At 39.4% G+C, this 12,171-nt stretch overlaps 5 protein-coding genes across 7 annotated transcripts; 2 read left to right on the forward strand and 3 right to left on the reverse strand.

The window, feature by feature from the left end:
- The first annotated feature begins 4 nt into the window (after positions 1 to 4).
- On the forward strand, positions 5 to 842 carry LOC115622046 (uncharacterized protein C15orf61 homolog). Its single transcript, XM_030515918.1, has 3 exons — positions 5 to 187; positions 246 to 412; positions 481 to 842. The coding sequence occupies exons 1-2, from the start codon at positions 31 to 33 to the stop codon at positions 374 to 376; spliced, it is 288 nt and encodes a 95-aa protein (XP_030371778.1). The 5' UTR covers positions 5 to 30; the 3' UTR covers positions 377 to 412; positions 481 to 842.
- LOC115622044 (lysosomal acid phosphatase-like) lies at positions 402 to 2,381 on the reverse strand. The gene is made up of 6 exons (XM_030515916.1): positions 1,847 to 2,381; positions 1,675 to 1,766; positions 1,489 to 1,615; positions 1,319 to 1,432; positions 1,120 to 1,257; positions 402 to 1,065 (listed from the first exon to the last, which is right to left on the reverse strand). The coding sequence occupies exons 1-6, from the start codon at positions 1,994 to 1,996 to the stop codon at positions 499 to 501; spliced, it is 1,188 nt and encodes a 395-aa protein (XP_030371776.1). The 5' UTR covers positions 1,997 to 2,381; the 3' UTR covers positions 402 to 498.
- A 3,461-nt stretch (positions 2,382 to 5,842) lies between these two features.
- LOC115620692 lies at positions 5,843 to 8,246 on the reverse strand. The gene is made up of 4 exons (XM_030514062.1): positions 8,133 to 8,246; positions 7,619 to 8,037; positions 6,744 to 7,555; positions 5,843 to 6,679 (listed from the first exon to the last, which is right to left on the reverse strand). The coding sequence occupies exons 1-4, from the start codon at positions 8,182 to 8,184 to the stop codon at positions 6,085 to 6,087; spliced, it is 1,878 nt and encodes a 625-aa protein (XP_030369922.1). The 5' UTR covers positions 8,185 to 8,246; the 3' UTR covers positions 5,843 to 6,084.
- Positions 8,247 to 9,149: 903 nt separating this feature from the next.
- Positions 9,150 to 11,299, forward strand: LOC115620317 (lipid storage droplets surface-binding protein 1). 2 transcript variants are annotated; one of them, XM_030513509.1, is made up of 7 exons: positions 9,150 to 9,231; positions 9,299 to 9,597; positions 9,652 to 9,883; positions 10,248 to 10,441; positions 10,510 to 10,700; positions 10,759 to 10,936; positions 11,000 to 11,299. In XM_030513509.1, exons 1-7 carry the CDS (start codon positions 9,228 to 9,230, stop codon positions 11,150 to 11,152), a joined length of 1,251 nt encoding a protein of 416 aa, XP_030369369.1. In that variant the 5' UTR covers positions 9,150 to 9,227; the 3' UTR covers positions 11,153 to 11,299. The 2 variants fall into 2 exon arrangements, with proteins under 2 accessions (XP_030369369.1, XP_030369370.1); XM_030513510.1 differs by having other exon boundaries at positions 9,673 to 9,883.
- On the reverse strand, positions 11,072 to 12,148 carry LOC115620318 (probable oligoribonuclease). Of its 2 annotated transcripts, XM_030513512.1 has the most exons (3): positions 12,032 to 12,148; positions 11,683 to 11,954; positions 11,484 to 11,620 (listed from the first exon to the last, which is right to left on the reverse strand). In XM_030513512.1, exons 1-3 carry the CDS (start codon positions 12,076 to 12,078, stop codon positions 11,604 to 11,606), a joined length of 336 nt encoding a protein of 111 aa, XP_030369372.1. In that variant the 5' UTR covers positions 12,079 to 12,148; the 3' UTR covers positions 11,484 to 11,603. The 2 variants fall into 2 exon arrangements, with proteins under 2 accessions (XP_030369371.1, XP_030369372.1); XM_030513511.1 differs by having other exon boundaries at positions 11,072 to 11,954.
- Positions 12,149 to 12,171: the final 23 nt, after the last annotated feature.

Genomic DNA, 12,171 nt, shown 5'->3' on the forward strand with positions numbered 1-12,171 from the left:
TTCAAAGACGTGAAGAATGATCAGCACGGCATGTCACACTTCAATTGGACCTTAGAGAGTGGCACCAACTACCATATTTTGCGCACAGGCTGTTATCCCTATATGAAGTACCACTGCAGCAAGCGCGCTGTGGCTGATCTCTCGCTCGAGGACAAGTTCTTTCGATTTCTGAAGGTGATCAATCTGGGTGTGTTAGGAGCAGTTTTATGATCAGCCAGCACTCTACAATAGCGATCTCTTTGTAGGCTTACCTATGCTCTTTTATGGGCTAGCAGCCATTCGTTTAATCAGCCACACGGAGATCGTTCATGTCAGCGATGCCGTAAAGGTGCCAATCTACTTTCTTTACGCCGAAGATAAGGGAGCTAGTTTTTAATTTTGAATATTTAAAGCCGAAAAAGTGTCGTATGATGTATGTATTTAAAACCTTTTACTAGCACAGTTCCAACAATAACACCTACATTTTTGAATATTTCACAGTCAGAAACAAAGAGCGCCCTATGCCTTGCAATCTGGCGTCGGATTCTCACACGTCTCATCGTAGTTGTCCAGCAGCAAAGCATTCAGCGATTTGGCGAATTGCGTTAGGGAGCAGGGTGCATCGCAATTGGGTATGATCAACTCTTTGGGAAACTTGTCCTCGCTGTTGTAGTAGTACACGAGTTTAACCTCGAAATCATCATCGCTGAAGGATTTGCTGTGATGCAGTTCAAAGGCTAGAGCAGCGGCATAATCTGGCAAGTTTGCCGTCTGATCCAATATGTTTAGTGAGTTCATAACATTGACCATTGTCACGTCATGGCCAGCGTATAAAAATATCTTGCGGTCCGGATTTAAATTCTTTCGACGCTGTTCTGCATTTTCTTGACTACGTCGGTGAGAAACGCACCACCTTTGATCCGCTTCATGAGATTCGTTTCGGTGAAGTGTGTAGCTGCGCTCTGCTAGCGGTTTCATGGACTCTGGACAGATATTTTCTGTCCAATCTGGAAGCACTAGATTGGCCTCCTCTTCGGTCTTCAGTGTGTTGTAGAGCATCTCAACATCGAGCACTGTTGAAATGTTCTATGAAAGTTTGAGATTATACATAAGGATTATAGTATTGACTTTGGGGCTCACCTTTCCGGTGTTTTTTGTGAGCAACTTGTACAACTCCTTGTTTTCCTCGTTCAATCTCTGCAGATCTTTGGGCGGATTCTTGTACAGCTTTTGCAATATGGTGTCATACTTCAGACAAGGCTTCTTCTGGGCAAGCAGCTATAACCATATAACAATATCGCATTTAATACATTGTCAGCTTTAAATAGTTGATACCTACAATGTCGTCGCTGCGGGCCAACGTATTTATCGCTACCGGCTGCCAAGGTATGGGCAATACATTATTGTTCTCTAGCGGTGGCATGAAGCCGGCCAACACGCTCTGTGCGCTCATCTAAAGATAACAGCCGACAGATTAGACAGCGTAGCTTTATCGCAATCTTCACGTACCACACCACTCCGCGGCCGAGCTGAGCACATGAATCTGCTGTTGTGTGTAGATGCTATTGGAGGGCAGTAGCCGATAGTAGCGCATGCGCATATTCTTTCCCAGATTGTAGGCCTGCAGTGAACCCTTCTGTAAGGTCAAGAAACGTTGCTTAAAAGTTACATTAATTAGAAATGAATTTCACTAGCGTGAGTGCGCCTGGACCAGCCTGCCAATCGTGCGCCACATGGGGATCATTCGGATAGAACTCGGTCGGATTCCTGGCTCCATGACGAAACAGCTGAAAAAATAAACCATTGAAAATGTAGCTATATACTTGTAGTATATGTTGTTGCTTTTGTGCGCGCCATCGCCACCTACAATGGATATCATGCGTAGATTCCGCAAGCCCTGCTCATCGTTGCTGTCCCCAAACACAAAATATGCCATCATAACAAAGCAGAGGGCGCTGCCCAATAGGATGACCGATATTTTGGTGCCGCGATGTGATTTGCAGTCGACTGGCGGCATTGTCCTAATTATGAAATCGTGTTTTAGTGGTGCAGTCTTAAAATTATGCACTGCAATTTTCGATTTCACAGCCTAAAAATAGTTTTTGTTTATTTTGTGTTAATTTCTTTTCTAGCCCACGGCGCACGTCGTAGACGCCAACGTCCACAACCAACAACAGCAAATGCTCAGTACCAACTGAGAGATAAGCTTTGTTGCTCCAATCCCAACAACATGAGCTGGCGAGAGCAAAAACTAGAGAGAGAGAGAGCGCCTAAACGAACAGCGTGGTAGAGTGCAAGCAAACATGTAATAATTAAATTAGCTGTCATGGACCCAGTAGCGAATGAGGTACACAATTATTTAATATCGATCGTACCCCAGCCTTGGAAAGGCAATAAATCTGTCGAAATAATTTATTTATTTTTTGTTTATTTGTTATATTATACAAATTAAATTAATAATGAAGCCATCCTTGGCGCGCTCACCGAAATGTTGCGCGTAACAATGGGCTGGAAAACCATCAATCTAAATTAAAATCATTACCAAATACCACATTTATATTAGCTACTAGCAGGTATTGCCCGTCTTAACCTGGCTCAATATAATGTTTCCATTTGTATTTATTTTGTGTGTGCATAACCTACCAGTTAGTCAGTAGGAAGGCATTTAAGGTATTTAAATGAACATTTTCTGTTCTTGACAGAAAATTGTTCAATAGTCCGTTACATTTTTGTTCTTGCCAAACTATTTCGTTAAACGAACATGACCACTATAACTAATATTTTTTAAAGCTCGTTTCCCCCCTTTTGGAGCTAGAATTTTCCAAAAGCCTTTCTTAGTGTGCTCCTACACTATGATGGATACTATGAAAGGATACTTGAGTCCAAATTTAAATTCACATTTGAGTCTTTTCGTGTCATATTGAGTCAATACGGCCACGTACAAACTGGGAATATGAAACACGGCATTCGTGTCAATGCCGTGCAGCGATGAGCCACGATCAAAAACCACTGGCACCGATACCATCAAAATATCGAAGTTTGAATGCAATAAGCAGAATATTTAAATAATAAAATCGAATTATTTATAGAGATCACTAAGAACAAATCATGTAAATACATACATACATCTGCCCGCAATGCGAAGCAAAATATGCGTAGCTCCGTTATTCGGTTTCTGCTTTACTATCGCTTACGCAGTCGTTGCCTAGCGACGGTAACTGTAAACTTTTGGCGTTTTGCCTTTGCAATTAACATTAAATGGTCAAAACGAAAGATGTGCGAGCCAAGAACTTGAAGTTGTTGTTGTTGTTTTGTATGCACATGATACATACATATACAGGCATACATACATACATATGCTTGTATAGTACATATGTATGTATGCATGGGCACACATAGACACGAACTGTTGCTTGTTGTATGTATGTGTGAGTGTGTGTATGTGATGTCCCCCACTATTTGATATATGGCAAGTAAAAAACATATTGCTATATTTTAATCGTTGAATGCCAATTTGTTGATATAGTTATGTTGATTACATTACCCAAATTTAAAATCGATCGGACAAAATTTATAACACATTTGACCATTCGAAAAAGTGAATAAAAATTAAAACCCCAATAATAAAATTAAATGCGATATATCGAAAATATCGATACTTGTGTTGATATATCGTAATACATGTCGAATACAAATACATCGAAAAACATCGTTTGGGAGTTATTGATTATAATACTGTATTCGATTGTTCACTGTACACATACATACATACAAATGCATTTGTATGTGTACGGTAACTATAAACTTTTGGCATGAAATTAACAGCCGTAAATGATCAAAACGAAATAAGATTTGCGAGCCAATAACTTGTTGTTGTTGTTGTTTTAAAAATTTTGATTTGAAACCATAGAACACTATTTATTACAATTAAACAACAGTGTTCGATGGCCCACTACAAACCTATATATGTACGTATGTATATAGGAATGTATGAACGTACATACATACTTATTGATGTACATATGTACATAATATACATACAGACGTATGTACATATGTATGTACGTATGTAATACATATGGTGCTGGTGTAATTCATATTGCGAAATTCTTTCTAGGTGGAGCAATGTCCCCCCTGCCCAACCTGCGTACGCCCTTGTAGTCCGTTGTCCTAAAAACCCCTTATGCCAAATGTACTAAACAAAGAAAAAATAACATCAAAATGTTTATGTTATAATGTTAATAATTTTTAATTAATTAACATTTCTTGCCCTGTCAGTGCAAGACGAATGTACTTTTGTACATATGTATGTATGCATGTACATACATGTGTACAAATGAACATTCACACATGAGTGTCTCACATTTTGCTTTGGCTACTTCAACCACGCACTACACGAACAGCTGCTTGTATGTATGTATGTGTGTGTGTGTGTATGTATACTTAGTTGTCCCCAACTGTTTGATATTTTGTATTGTTTGTTCTGCCTGCTTTTGTAAAATGCATATTTTGAAAATCCTTGAATGCAAAGTTGTAGATTTAGTTACGTAGATTACATTATCCAAATTTTAAATCGATCGGACTAAATTTATAACACAAACTTTTCATTTGAAATAGTGAATAAATATTAAAATCCCAATAATTCAAGCTCCAACACAAATTTCGAAAATCCGAGTATGCAGTTTTGTTTGTATTCTTTAATTGATTTTAGAAACTAAGTTTTAAGTCGATCGCTTGAAAAATGCGGATTTTTCAAACAAACTTTGGAGCTACCTCTCCCCCTTTGGAGCTCGAATTTTCCAAAATCCCTTCTTAGTGGGGACCTAGACTTCTTAGTGCGCATCTACACCCTGGTAGGATACTTGAGCCCAAATTTCAGCTTTCTAGCTCTTACCGTTTGGGCTGTGGGCTGTTGACGCGGTGTCCTTTTGTGCCCCAAGAAAACCCCAATAATTCAAGCTCCAACACAAATTTCGAAAATCCGAGTATGCAGTTTTGTTTGTATTCTTTAATTGATTTTAGAAACTAAGTTTTAAGTCGATCGGTTGAAAAATGCCGTGTGGGCTGTGGGCTGTTGACGCGGTTTGCTTTTTTGCCCCAACATTTTTTTTACAGGAAAACTCCCATATTTTAGGCCCCAACAAAAATATCAAAAAACCAAGTATACAGTTTTTCTTGGAATTGTTTTGAGAGTATACAAACTAAGTTTAAAGTTAATCAAATGAAAACTGTAGATTTTTCATACAAACGTTGGAGCCTGTTTTCCCCCCTTTGGAGCTCGAGTTTTCCAAAATCCCTTCTTAGTGGGGACCTAGACTTCGAAAGGATACTTGAGTCCAAATTTCCTAGCCTTTACCGTTTGAGCTGTGCGTTGATCACCAATCAGTCAATCAGCCAATCAGTCAGTCAGTCAGGACAAACTGTTTTATATATATAGATATATACCGCAATATTTTTGACTAGAAGTAGAGGCTTTGCCAAAGCTTGACGTTGCGCACCGGCTACAATTGTGGAGTAAGCCTTCACGGGCTTGAGGCGCGCCGATTTGGCCAAGTTTACAGCTAATAAACGCTGTTCTTTGCCATTAAGTGCAAATTTCGGTTGGATAACAATATACGCACCATTGCATCTTGTAGCACCACGCAAGATCAGTGACATCGACATGATTTATAGTTAAATGTGCAAATATTTGTCAAAAACAGAAATTCCACTTTTTCCGTTTCCCTCAGCCGACTACTTCGTTTTGTCAAATATTTCACAGCACTGAAAATTGGGACAGTTACATAGGTATCGATTTATCCAAAACAATCGCTTTAGCAATCGGCGCTTGGCGCAACAGTTGAGTTATACGTACATTAGGATGTTTAAGTTTTCTTTACATATTTTATTTATTAAACTTTAAAAATCGTTTATACAACATGTTTGAGATTCGTTTGTGGACGGAATAAAATAAAATTTGTCTTAAAATGTACTCACATTGAGGTTTGTCTTATAAACTAGTTTTGATAAGACACTATTCGGTTAAGACACATAATATTTTGTTGGATGGAATGTAAAACTTGTATCGGTTTGTTAAAATTGCTAAAAATTACTTTGAACATTATCTTAGTGAGCGACTAAATACTTGGCTAGCACAAAAGCGACTGCAACGGAGCATGCTATTTGCACACTTATGGCTGAGATTAATTTTGACGCGCCTGCTTTGTAGAAATCCCAATCAAAAACAATATTTGAAGCATCCGATGGTTTCCAAGGATTTAAGCCATCGTCAAAGTACATTGGACAGTCGTCACGCTCACGTTCGTACTCAATTGCATCTATGGCGACTGCAGCGCCTTCAGAATGATTCCATGACGTCACATCTTGATTGATCTTACAGAAAGCACCAACTGCCTGGGACATAAGCACGCGATTTAAGTCGGCACGTTGATATACCCAACAGCGGTACTTAGAAAGTGGATCCAAATCATCGTAAGTAATAAGGTAAGACTTTAGGTTCTCCTTCCAGAAGCCAATACATTTCATGCGGTAATCAGGATCACTGTAGATATCAACAGGACGTCCCAAATGATCCACAGACAAACAGTAGTTCTCATCTATGGCTAGCTCCTTCTGATCCGTATCACACACTGACATGTCGGATATATTTTGCTTGCAATGGATATCGGGACGTGGACTCAATGTTACACCCCCAAGAATTCTGAAATTGATTTGATGGTTGAGATTTCGACGTGACGTAAATTGTGAAACTGAGTTGTACTCACCTGGTTCTAAATGGATGTTCACCTTTTTGTGTAAAGTTAAACTTTCCAGCCACTGGACATCGTACGGGGACTGGATTTCTGGCCAAGAACAAGTCGTACTTCCATGCTTCTGAATTGGGAAATTGTACCCAAGAGCATACAGTGCTAAAGTCGTCCTTAATTACAGCTAAGCCTTTGCGGTAGCGTATAATGTTGTGATGCCTAGGCATGAAATCGAAGCACACATAATCTTTCTGACAACCATCGACAGTAAGACGAGCCATCATAACTCGATTTCCACGTCGCTCGCGGCAAACATAAATAGTCTTGCGGTAACGGGCCCTGTCAGGATAATACGTCTCATTGATGTGTGTTTCACTTATCGAAACATCAGCATCAATGTTGGCTGTATTAACCCATTCTCCGGAAAAGTTTTGAGGCAAAGTACAGCCTGGTTCCACATACTCCGCTTTTACAGGTGTAAGCTTGAGACGTTCCGGTGAGGCTTCAGGCGTCTTGAGCGTATTACATTCGGCCGTTATAGATACACCAATGTACAAATCGTCATCTCGATTCTTTAGAAAGCAGCGGTACTTCTCATCCTTACGCGATTCCTTGGTATTGGCCACGGCAAAGTAGTGATTCTTGCCAACAAACCAATCACCCAGACAACTGAACTCTACATTCCCGCTGAAGGTGCCCTCCATTCCCTCACATTTTTGATAAGTTATATTGAACTTTTGATTCTGTATAAGAAACTGTGTACCAGCAGTTTGACAAGACTGTATGCGCGCATCCGGCTTATTGCACACACCCGTGAAGCGGAATCGATTCTATACACATAACCATTAATTAAACATTTTAATTAAGTCCAACGTTTTATTCTCTTTACTCACTTGATATGTAAAATGCCACACACCCTCAAGGGATGAACGGCAATTGATTGGCACGAAGTTCTCATTGAACAATGTGATCAATTGTTGATCGTCTTTGATACCTTTGCACACGTTTTCGACCGTGGGTTGCTGACCAGGAGGAAGACTGACGCATGGACCCTCAAACTTATCAAAGATGTTTAGTGTGCGTATTATTGTTCGAACACAATGGTAGCAGTCCACAGAGCGCTCTTTGAACACAAAGGAGTACTCGTCACCGTGGTGGCGCTGATAGTTAATACAGTATCCTCGAGTCGACATAGAAGTTGCGTCGATTATGGTTTGGGTAGGCAAGCCGACTTCCCAGGAGAACCATGATCCTTGCAGTATTTTGGGAATAATGCAATTGCGCTGTTCCAGCTGGTTGAATTGTGTTAATGCTGTTAATAAAAATAATTAACATTTAAGTAATGAATCACTTTGAGCCTTTCCTTGGTGTCTTGGGTGTGGCACGCACACTACACGCAGTACAAACCTGGGCTTAAGCACCCTAAAAGAGCTACTAATCTCAATATAACGATGCTCATTGTACAATAATATTTCGTATTTGTTATAAACTAAACATATTTAATGCCACAAACACTAAACAATTAATTGAGGCTCAATTTAATTGACATTGACAATACACTAAAAACACGCAACAAACAAATTACTAAAAGTGATGTGCCATTACCGATAAAATTAAAGTATGTGCTTTAGAGCACTGAATATTGTGCAGCTATCCGCAATCGAGTGTCCATCGAATAGCGCGGCTTTTGCTGCTAGTTTAAAATTCCTATGAATTAACATTTAAGTGCAACGGCCCCCTTCTCAGAGCTCAAAAGTCAGTTCCATCAGATTCAGACAAAACGCAGACATTTTCTGATTATAATTACACTATTAAATGCTAAATGGTTCTATGTGTTGTAATTAAAATGTCTGGCTGATTACATGGAGCCATGCCTTAGCAACAATGTTGAAGTTCAAACTGCAGAACACAAACAATAAAGAGGCATGGCAGATCTAATAAAGGCAACACTGGCCAGACTGCAGATAGCTCAATTGCAATGGATTCGTCAACCTGATCGCCCCCACATATAGCGAGGGAAAGATTTTTACCAATCTCTAGGTGAATGTACTCAAAGTAATCAAATATGTATGTACATACAATAAAAAAAATTGTGCAATTGCCTCACTTGATCATAAAAAGTGTAATGATTCACTTTGTATGGAGTTCCTAAATTTCTACAATTCGAATTCAAATGCCCTTTGGACCTCGCACAACTTTCTATAGAACACCATGTCATCCCATGCTGCTGATAAAGCGAAAAGCTGTCTAAGGTGCACACAGTTACGCGTAGCGCGCGTCCTTATCAATCGTGGTAAAGGTCAATATTTTTATTTCGTTTTGCATGATTCGAATGCTTTGAATTGCTGCATGCCGGTTGAGGGCTTAGTACGATTTCAAACATCGTTTTGACTATATTTCAGAGGCACAGAACTGCATCTGACTCAGTAGCTTATTAGCAGGCGACAAGAGCGGTTGATTTTATTTTATAATAATAATTTCTGCTGATATTTTGAAAATAAAATGGGTTAGTAGTGAATTTTAAAATACAATCGTTAGTGTTGTAATGTAATTTTTGTTTCAACTTCCAAAAGCAACTGCTACTGCCGGCAGTAAATTTCATTTGGAAGCCATCGATAGAATTGGCTCCATACCGTTGGTTGAGAGTAGTGTGAAGCGTGTTGAGCATTTGTATGACAAAGTGAAAAAAAACAATCGCCTATTTAGCTGGTATTTCGAGAATGTGGAGGCTACAATTTTTGCTGCCTGTGAGACCGTGCAGCCGGCTGTTAGACTCTTTGAAATGCCCCTGAAGCGTCTGGACAATGTTATGTGCAAAAGTCTTGACATTTTGGAGCAACGCATACCTCTGGTCTATTTGCCACCCGAAATGGTAAGCAATATTTGTGCCACTGAGCAATGCAGTGGAGAAATGTGACGTTATTAGGCCATCATTTTATGCTTGAAGATGTATTGGAATACCAAGGAATATATGTCGGATCATCTTGTGAAACCTGTTCTGAAACGCGCCGACTCTGTAAAACAGATTGGAGTTGCAGTTTTAGATAGTCCATTGACAACGTATGCAGCCGAGCGCATTGATGGAGCATTCACAGCCGGTGATAAGTTTGTGGACAAATATTTGGTGCCCATACACACGGATCAGGATCAGACAGACGGTGAGTTGTAAGCTGATAGCCAACCTTGAGACTAGTTATACATACATATTTATGTAATATATACAAACATATACATACATATGTGTCTACACTCACGTCCGTTGCGACATCAGCATATAAGTTTTTTTTTTTTAATTCCGTGATTGCTTTGCCTTAGTAAGAGGTTATCACTGCAATATGAATTTATTTGATTGTGTTGTTGTGCTTGCTTATTAAAGAAAGTCACGAGATAAGTACACGTACGACTCTTAAGCTCAAAGTCGGTGTTTTTACTCAAAAAACAATTGAAGAAAAAAACATTTTTTGTTTGCGTTATACATTTAAATCCTGGAATTTTTCAAACTTAAATGTATCCGTTCTGTAGCGCCAAATGACGATGATAGCGAGGCGGCGGCCGCAGCCAAGAATGAGAAGGGGGCCATTAAGGCAATTCACCACGGTCAACGCTTCTCCCGCAAACTGAAGCGTCGTCTCACGCAAAGAACCTTGGCCGAGGCGCGTGCGCTGAAGAAGCAAAGCAGAGAAGCCATTCATGTGCTCCTGTATGCCGCAGAACTGGTAAGTTAGATTGAAGGCGGATCTTTCCGGGGGCTTTATAAATTTTATTGTATCCTTTAACGCCACAGATTGCCACAGACCCGAAATTAGCAATGCAAAAGGCCAAGGAGCTCTGGTCTTATTTGAGTGCAGATGAGCCCGAAAATCAGGCCAGACCTGAGACTCTGGAACAGTTGATTGTACTCCTGACTCGTGAATCTGCCAGACGTGTTGTACACTTAGTCAACTTTAGCGCAAGTGTTGCAGCTAGAATTCCAAGGTTTGTTAAATAATTGCAGCAGAATGTAAATGAAATAAACCTGTGGACTCCCAAATAGAACTCTGGCCCATACTACTACCGAGGTGGTGCACCATATTATTTACTTTAACAACCGCATTATTACCATATCCCGTTTGGACAAGGTTAAAAATCTGTCGAAAGAAGAAGCTGAATCTCTCTTCAAGCGCATGCTTGCTTTCTATGCTAATCTTCAAGTGATAACAAATAGCTATTTGGTAAGCTCAGCTTCTCCTTTCTATGTCACTGAAAATAATACTTTAAACATGAACTTATTACAGGAACACGTAGCCAGCTTCCTATCTGGACGTATTGAAGCCGAAAAGGTTACTGGCAGTGACAGCAATGTTGTTAATAACTCGAGATCTTCAAGAAGACGACAGGATCCACACCCAAACAGTTTGCCTGCTGCCCACATTAATGGGGTCTACTAGGAATTCGAGATTTTTATTGCTTTTGTATTTTTATGTCTAATTATAGAGTTTTGCATTTGCTTGCACATTCGAACTAATTAGAGTGGTTCTCTAATATTTCACACCTAGCTACGTAATATTAAACAATGTTTTTATACTTCACTATAATCTGGGCGTTTTTATTAGTAATCCCATTTGTGGGTCATTTTTACAGCCTCTAGCTGAATATCATTTAAAAAAGCTTCCTTTGTAGTACTTTAATTCTGCTATGCTCTCTTTGATATCATCTAAGCTGCGGTGAGCGAACTTTTTTTTGGGTGCGTTTTCTAACACATCATTATTCCATCTTCTAGCCAGTTCCTTCACAGTTGAAACATCTATAATGCGATAGTGCAAATACTCGTCCACAGCCGGCATATTTTGGCGTAGAAACATTCTGTCCATATAAACTGAATTCCCAGCTAGTGGACTTTTATGTGCCGGCACATGCTGCTTAAGATAGGACAAAATTAAGTTCTCAGCCTGATCTGGGACAACATCAGACTTCTTACATCTATCCACCAAGCCAGATTCAAAATGATGTTTCATACACCACTCGTTCATGTTTTGGTATACTTCATCCGGATGATTTATCGCAAAGCAAGGTCCTTCAGACAAGATGTTGAGGTCCTTATCCGTTATTATGCAGGATACCTCAAGTATTTTGTCTTTAGTTATATCGAGGCCTGTCATTTCCAGGTCCATCCAAACGATGTCGGTATAGCCGATATTGTTATAAGACATCTTTTTGTGTTGAGTCGAAGATAAATTAAGCAAACGCTTGCTGTGATGAATAGCGTTGGGAGCTTTAATTAATAATCTAAAATAATTTATCAACATTTTGCGGACGACCTAACTTACGTATTAGAGATGGAAGATATCACAATCACGACCAAGACAGAACTCATTGCAGACGATATTTCCGTAATTTTAAAAAAATTATTTCTAGTAAAAATATGTTTTTACTACTTACGTATAGAAAGTACAAAATACCATTTTAT

Source organism: Scaptodrosophila lebanonensis, unplaced genomic scaffold (genome assembly GCF_003285725.1).
Source record: "Scaptodrosophila lebanonensis strain 11010-0011.00,11010-0021.00 unplaced genomic scaffold, SlebRS2 tig00000024-arrow-pilon, whole genome shotgun sequence".
NCBI classification, from domain to species: domain Eukaryota; kingdom Metazoa; phylum Arthropoda; class Insecta; order Diptera; family Drosophilidae; genus Scaptodrosophila; species Scaptodrosophila lebanonensis.

Coding starts and splice junctions, on each gene's coding strand:
- LOC115622046 (XM_030515918.1), top strand. CDS start 31: ATGTCACACTTCAATTGGACCTTAGAGAGTGGCACCAACTACCATATT. Junction 188..245: donor TCTGAAGGTGATCAATCTGG/GTGTGTTAGGAG, acceptor ATCTCTTTGTAG/GCTTACCTATGCTCTTTTAT.
- LOC115622044 (XM_030515916.1), bottom strand. CDS start 1,996: ATGCCGCCAGTCGACTGCAAATCACATCGCGGCACCAAAATATCGGTC. Junction 1,616..1,674: donor GCTGGTCCAGGCGCACTCAC/GCTAGTGAAATT, acceptor TTGACCTTACAG/AAGGGTTCACTGCAGGCCTA. Junction 1,258..1,318: donor TGGCCCGCAGCGACGACATT/GTAGGTATCAAC, acceptor ATATGGTTATAG/CTGCTTGCCCAGAAGAAGCC.
- LOC115620692 (XM_030514062.1), bottom strand. CDS start 8,184: ATGAGCATCGTTATATTGAGATTAGTAGCTCTTTTAGGGTGCTTAAGC. Junction 8,038..8,132: donor TTTAGGGTGCTTAAGCCCAG/GTTTGTACTGCG, acceptor TTTTATTAACAG/CATTAACACAATTCAACCAG. Junction 7,556..7,618: donor TGTGGCATTTTACATATCAA/GTGAGTAAAGAG, acceptor TTATGTGTATAG/AATCGATTCCGCTTCACGGG.
- LOC115620317 (XM_030513509.1), top strand. Junction 9,598..9,651: donor TCTATTTGCCACCCGAAATG/GTAAGCAATATT, acceptor TGACGTTATTAG/GCCATCATTTTATGCTTGAA. Junction 9,884..10,247: donor GGATCAGGATCAGACAGACG/GTGAGTTGTAAG, acceptor TCCGTTCTGTAG/CGCCAAATGACGATGATAGC.
- LOC115620318 (XM_030513511.1), bottom strand. CDS start 12,078: ATGAGTTCTGTCTTGGTCGTGATTGTGATATCTTCCATCTCTAATAC. Junction 11,955..12,031: donor ATATCTTCCATCTCTAATAC/GTAAGTTAGGTC, acceptor TATTCATCACAG/CAAGCGTTTGCTTAATTTAT.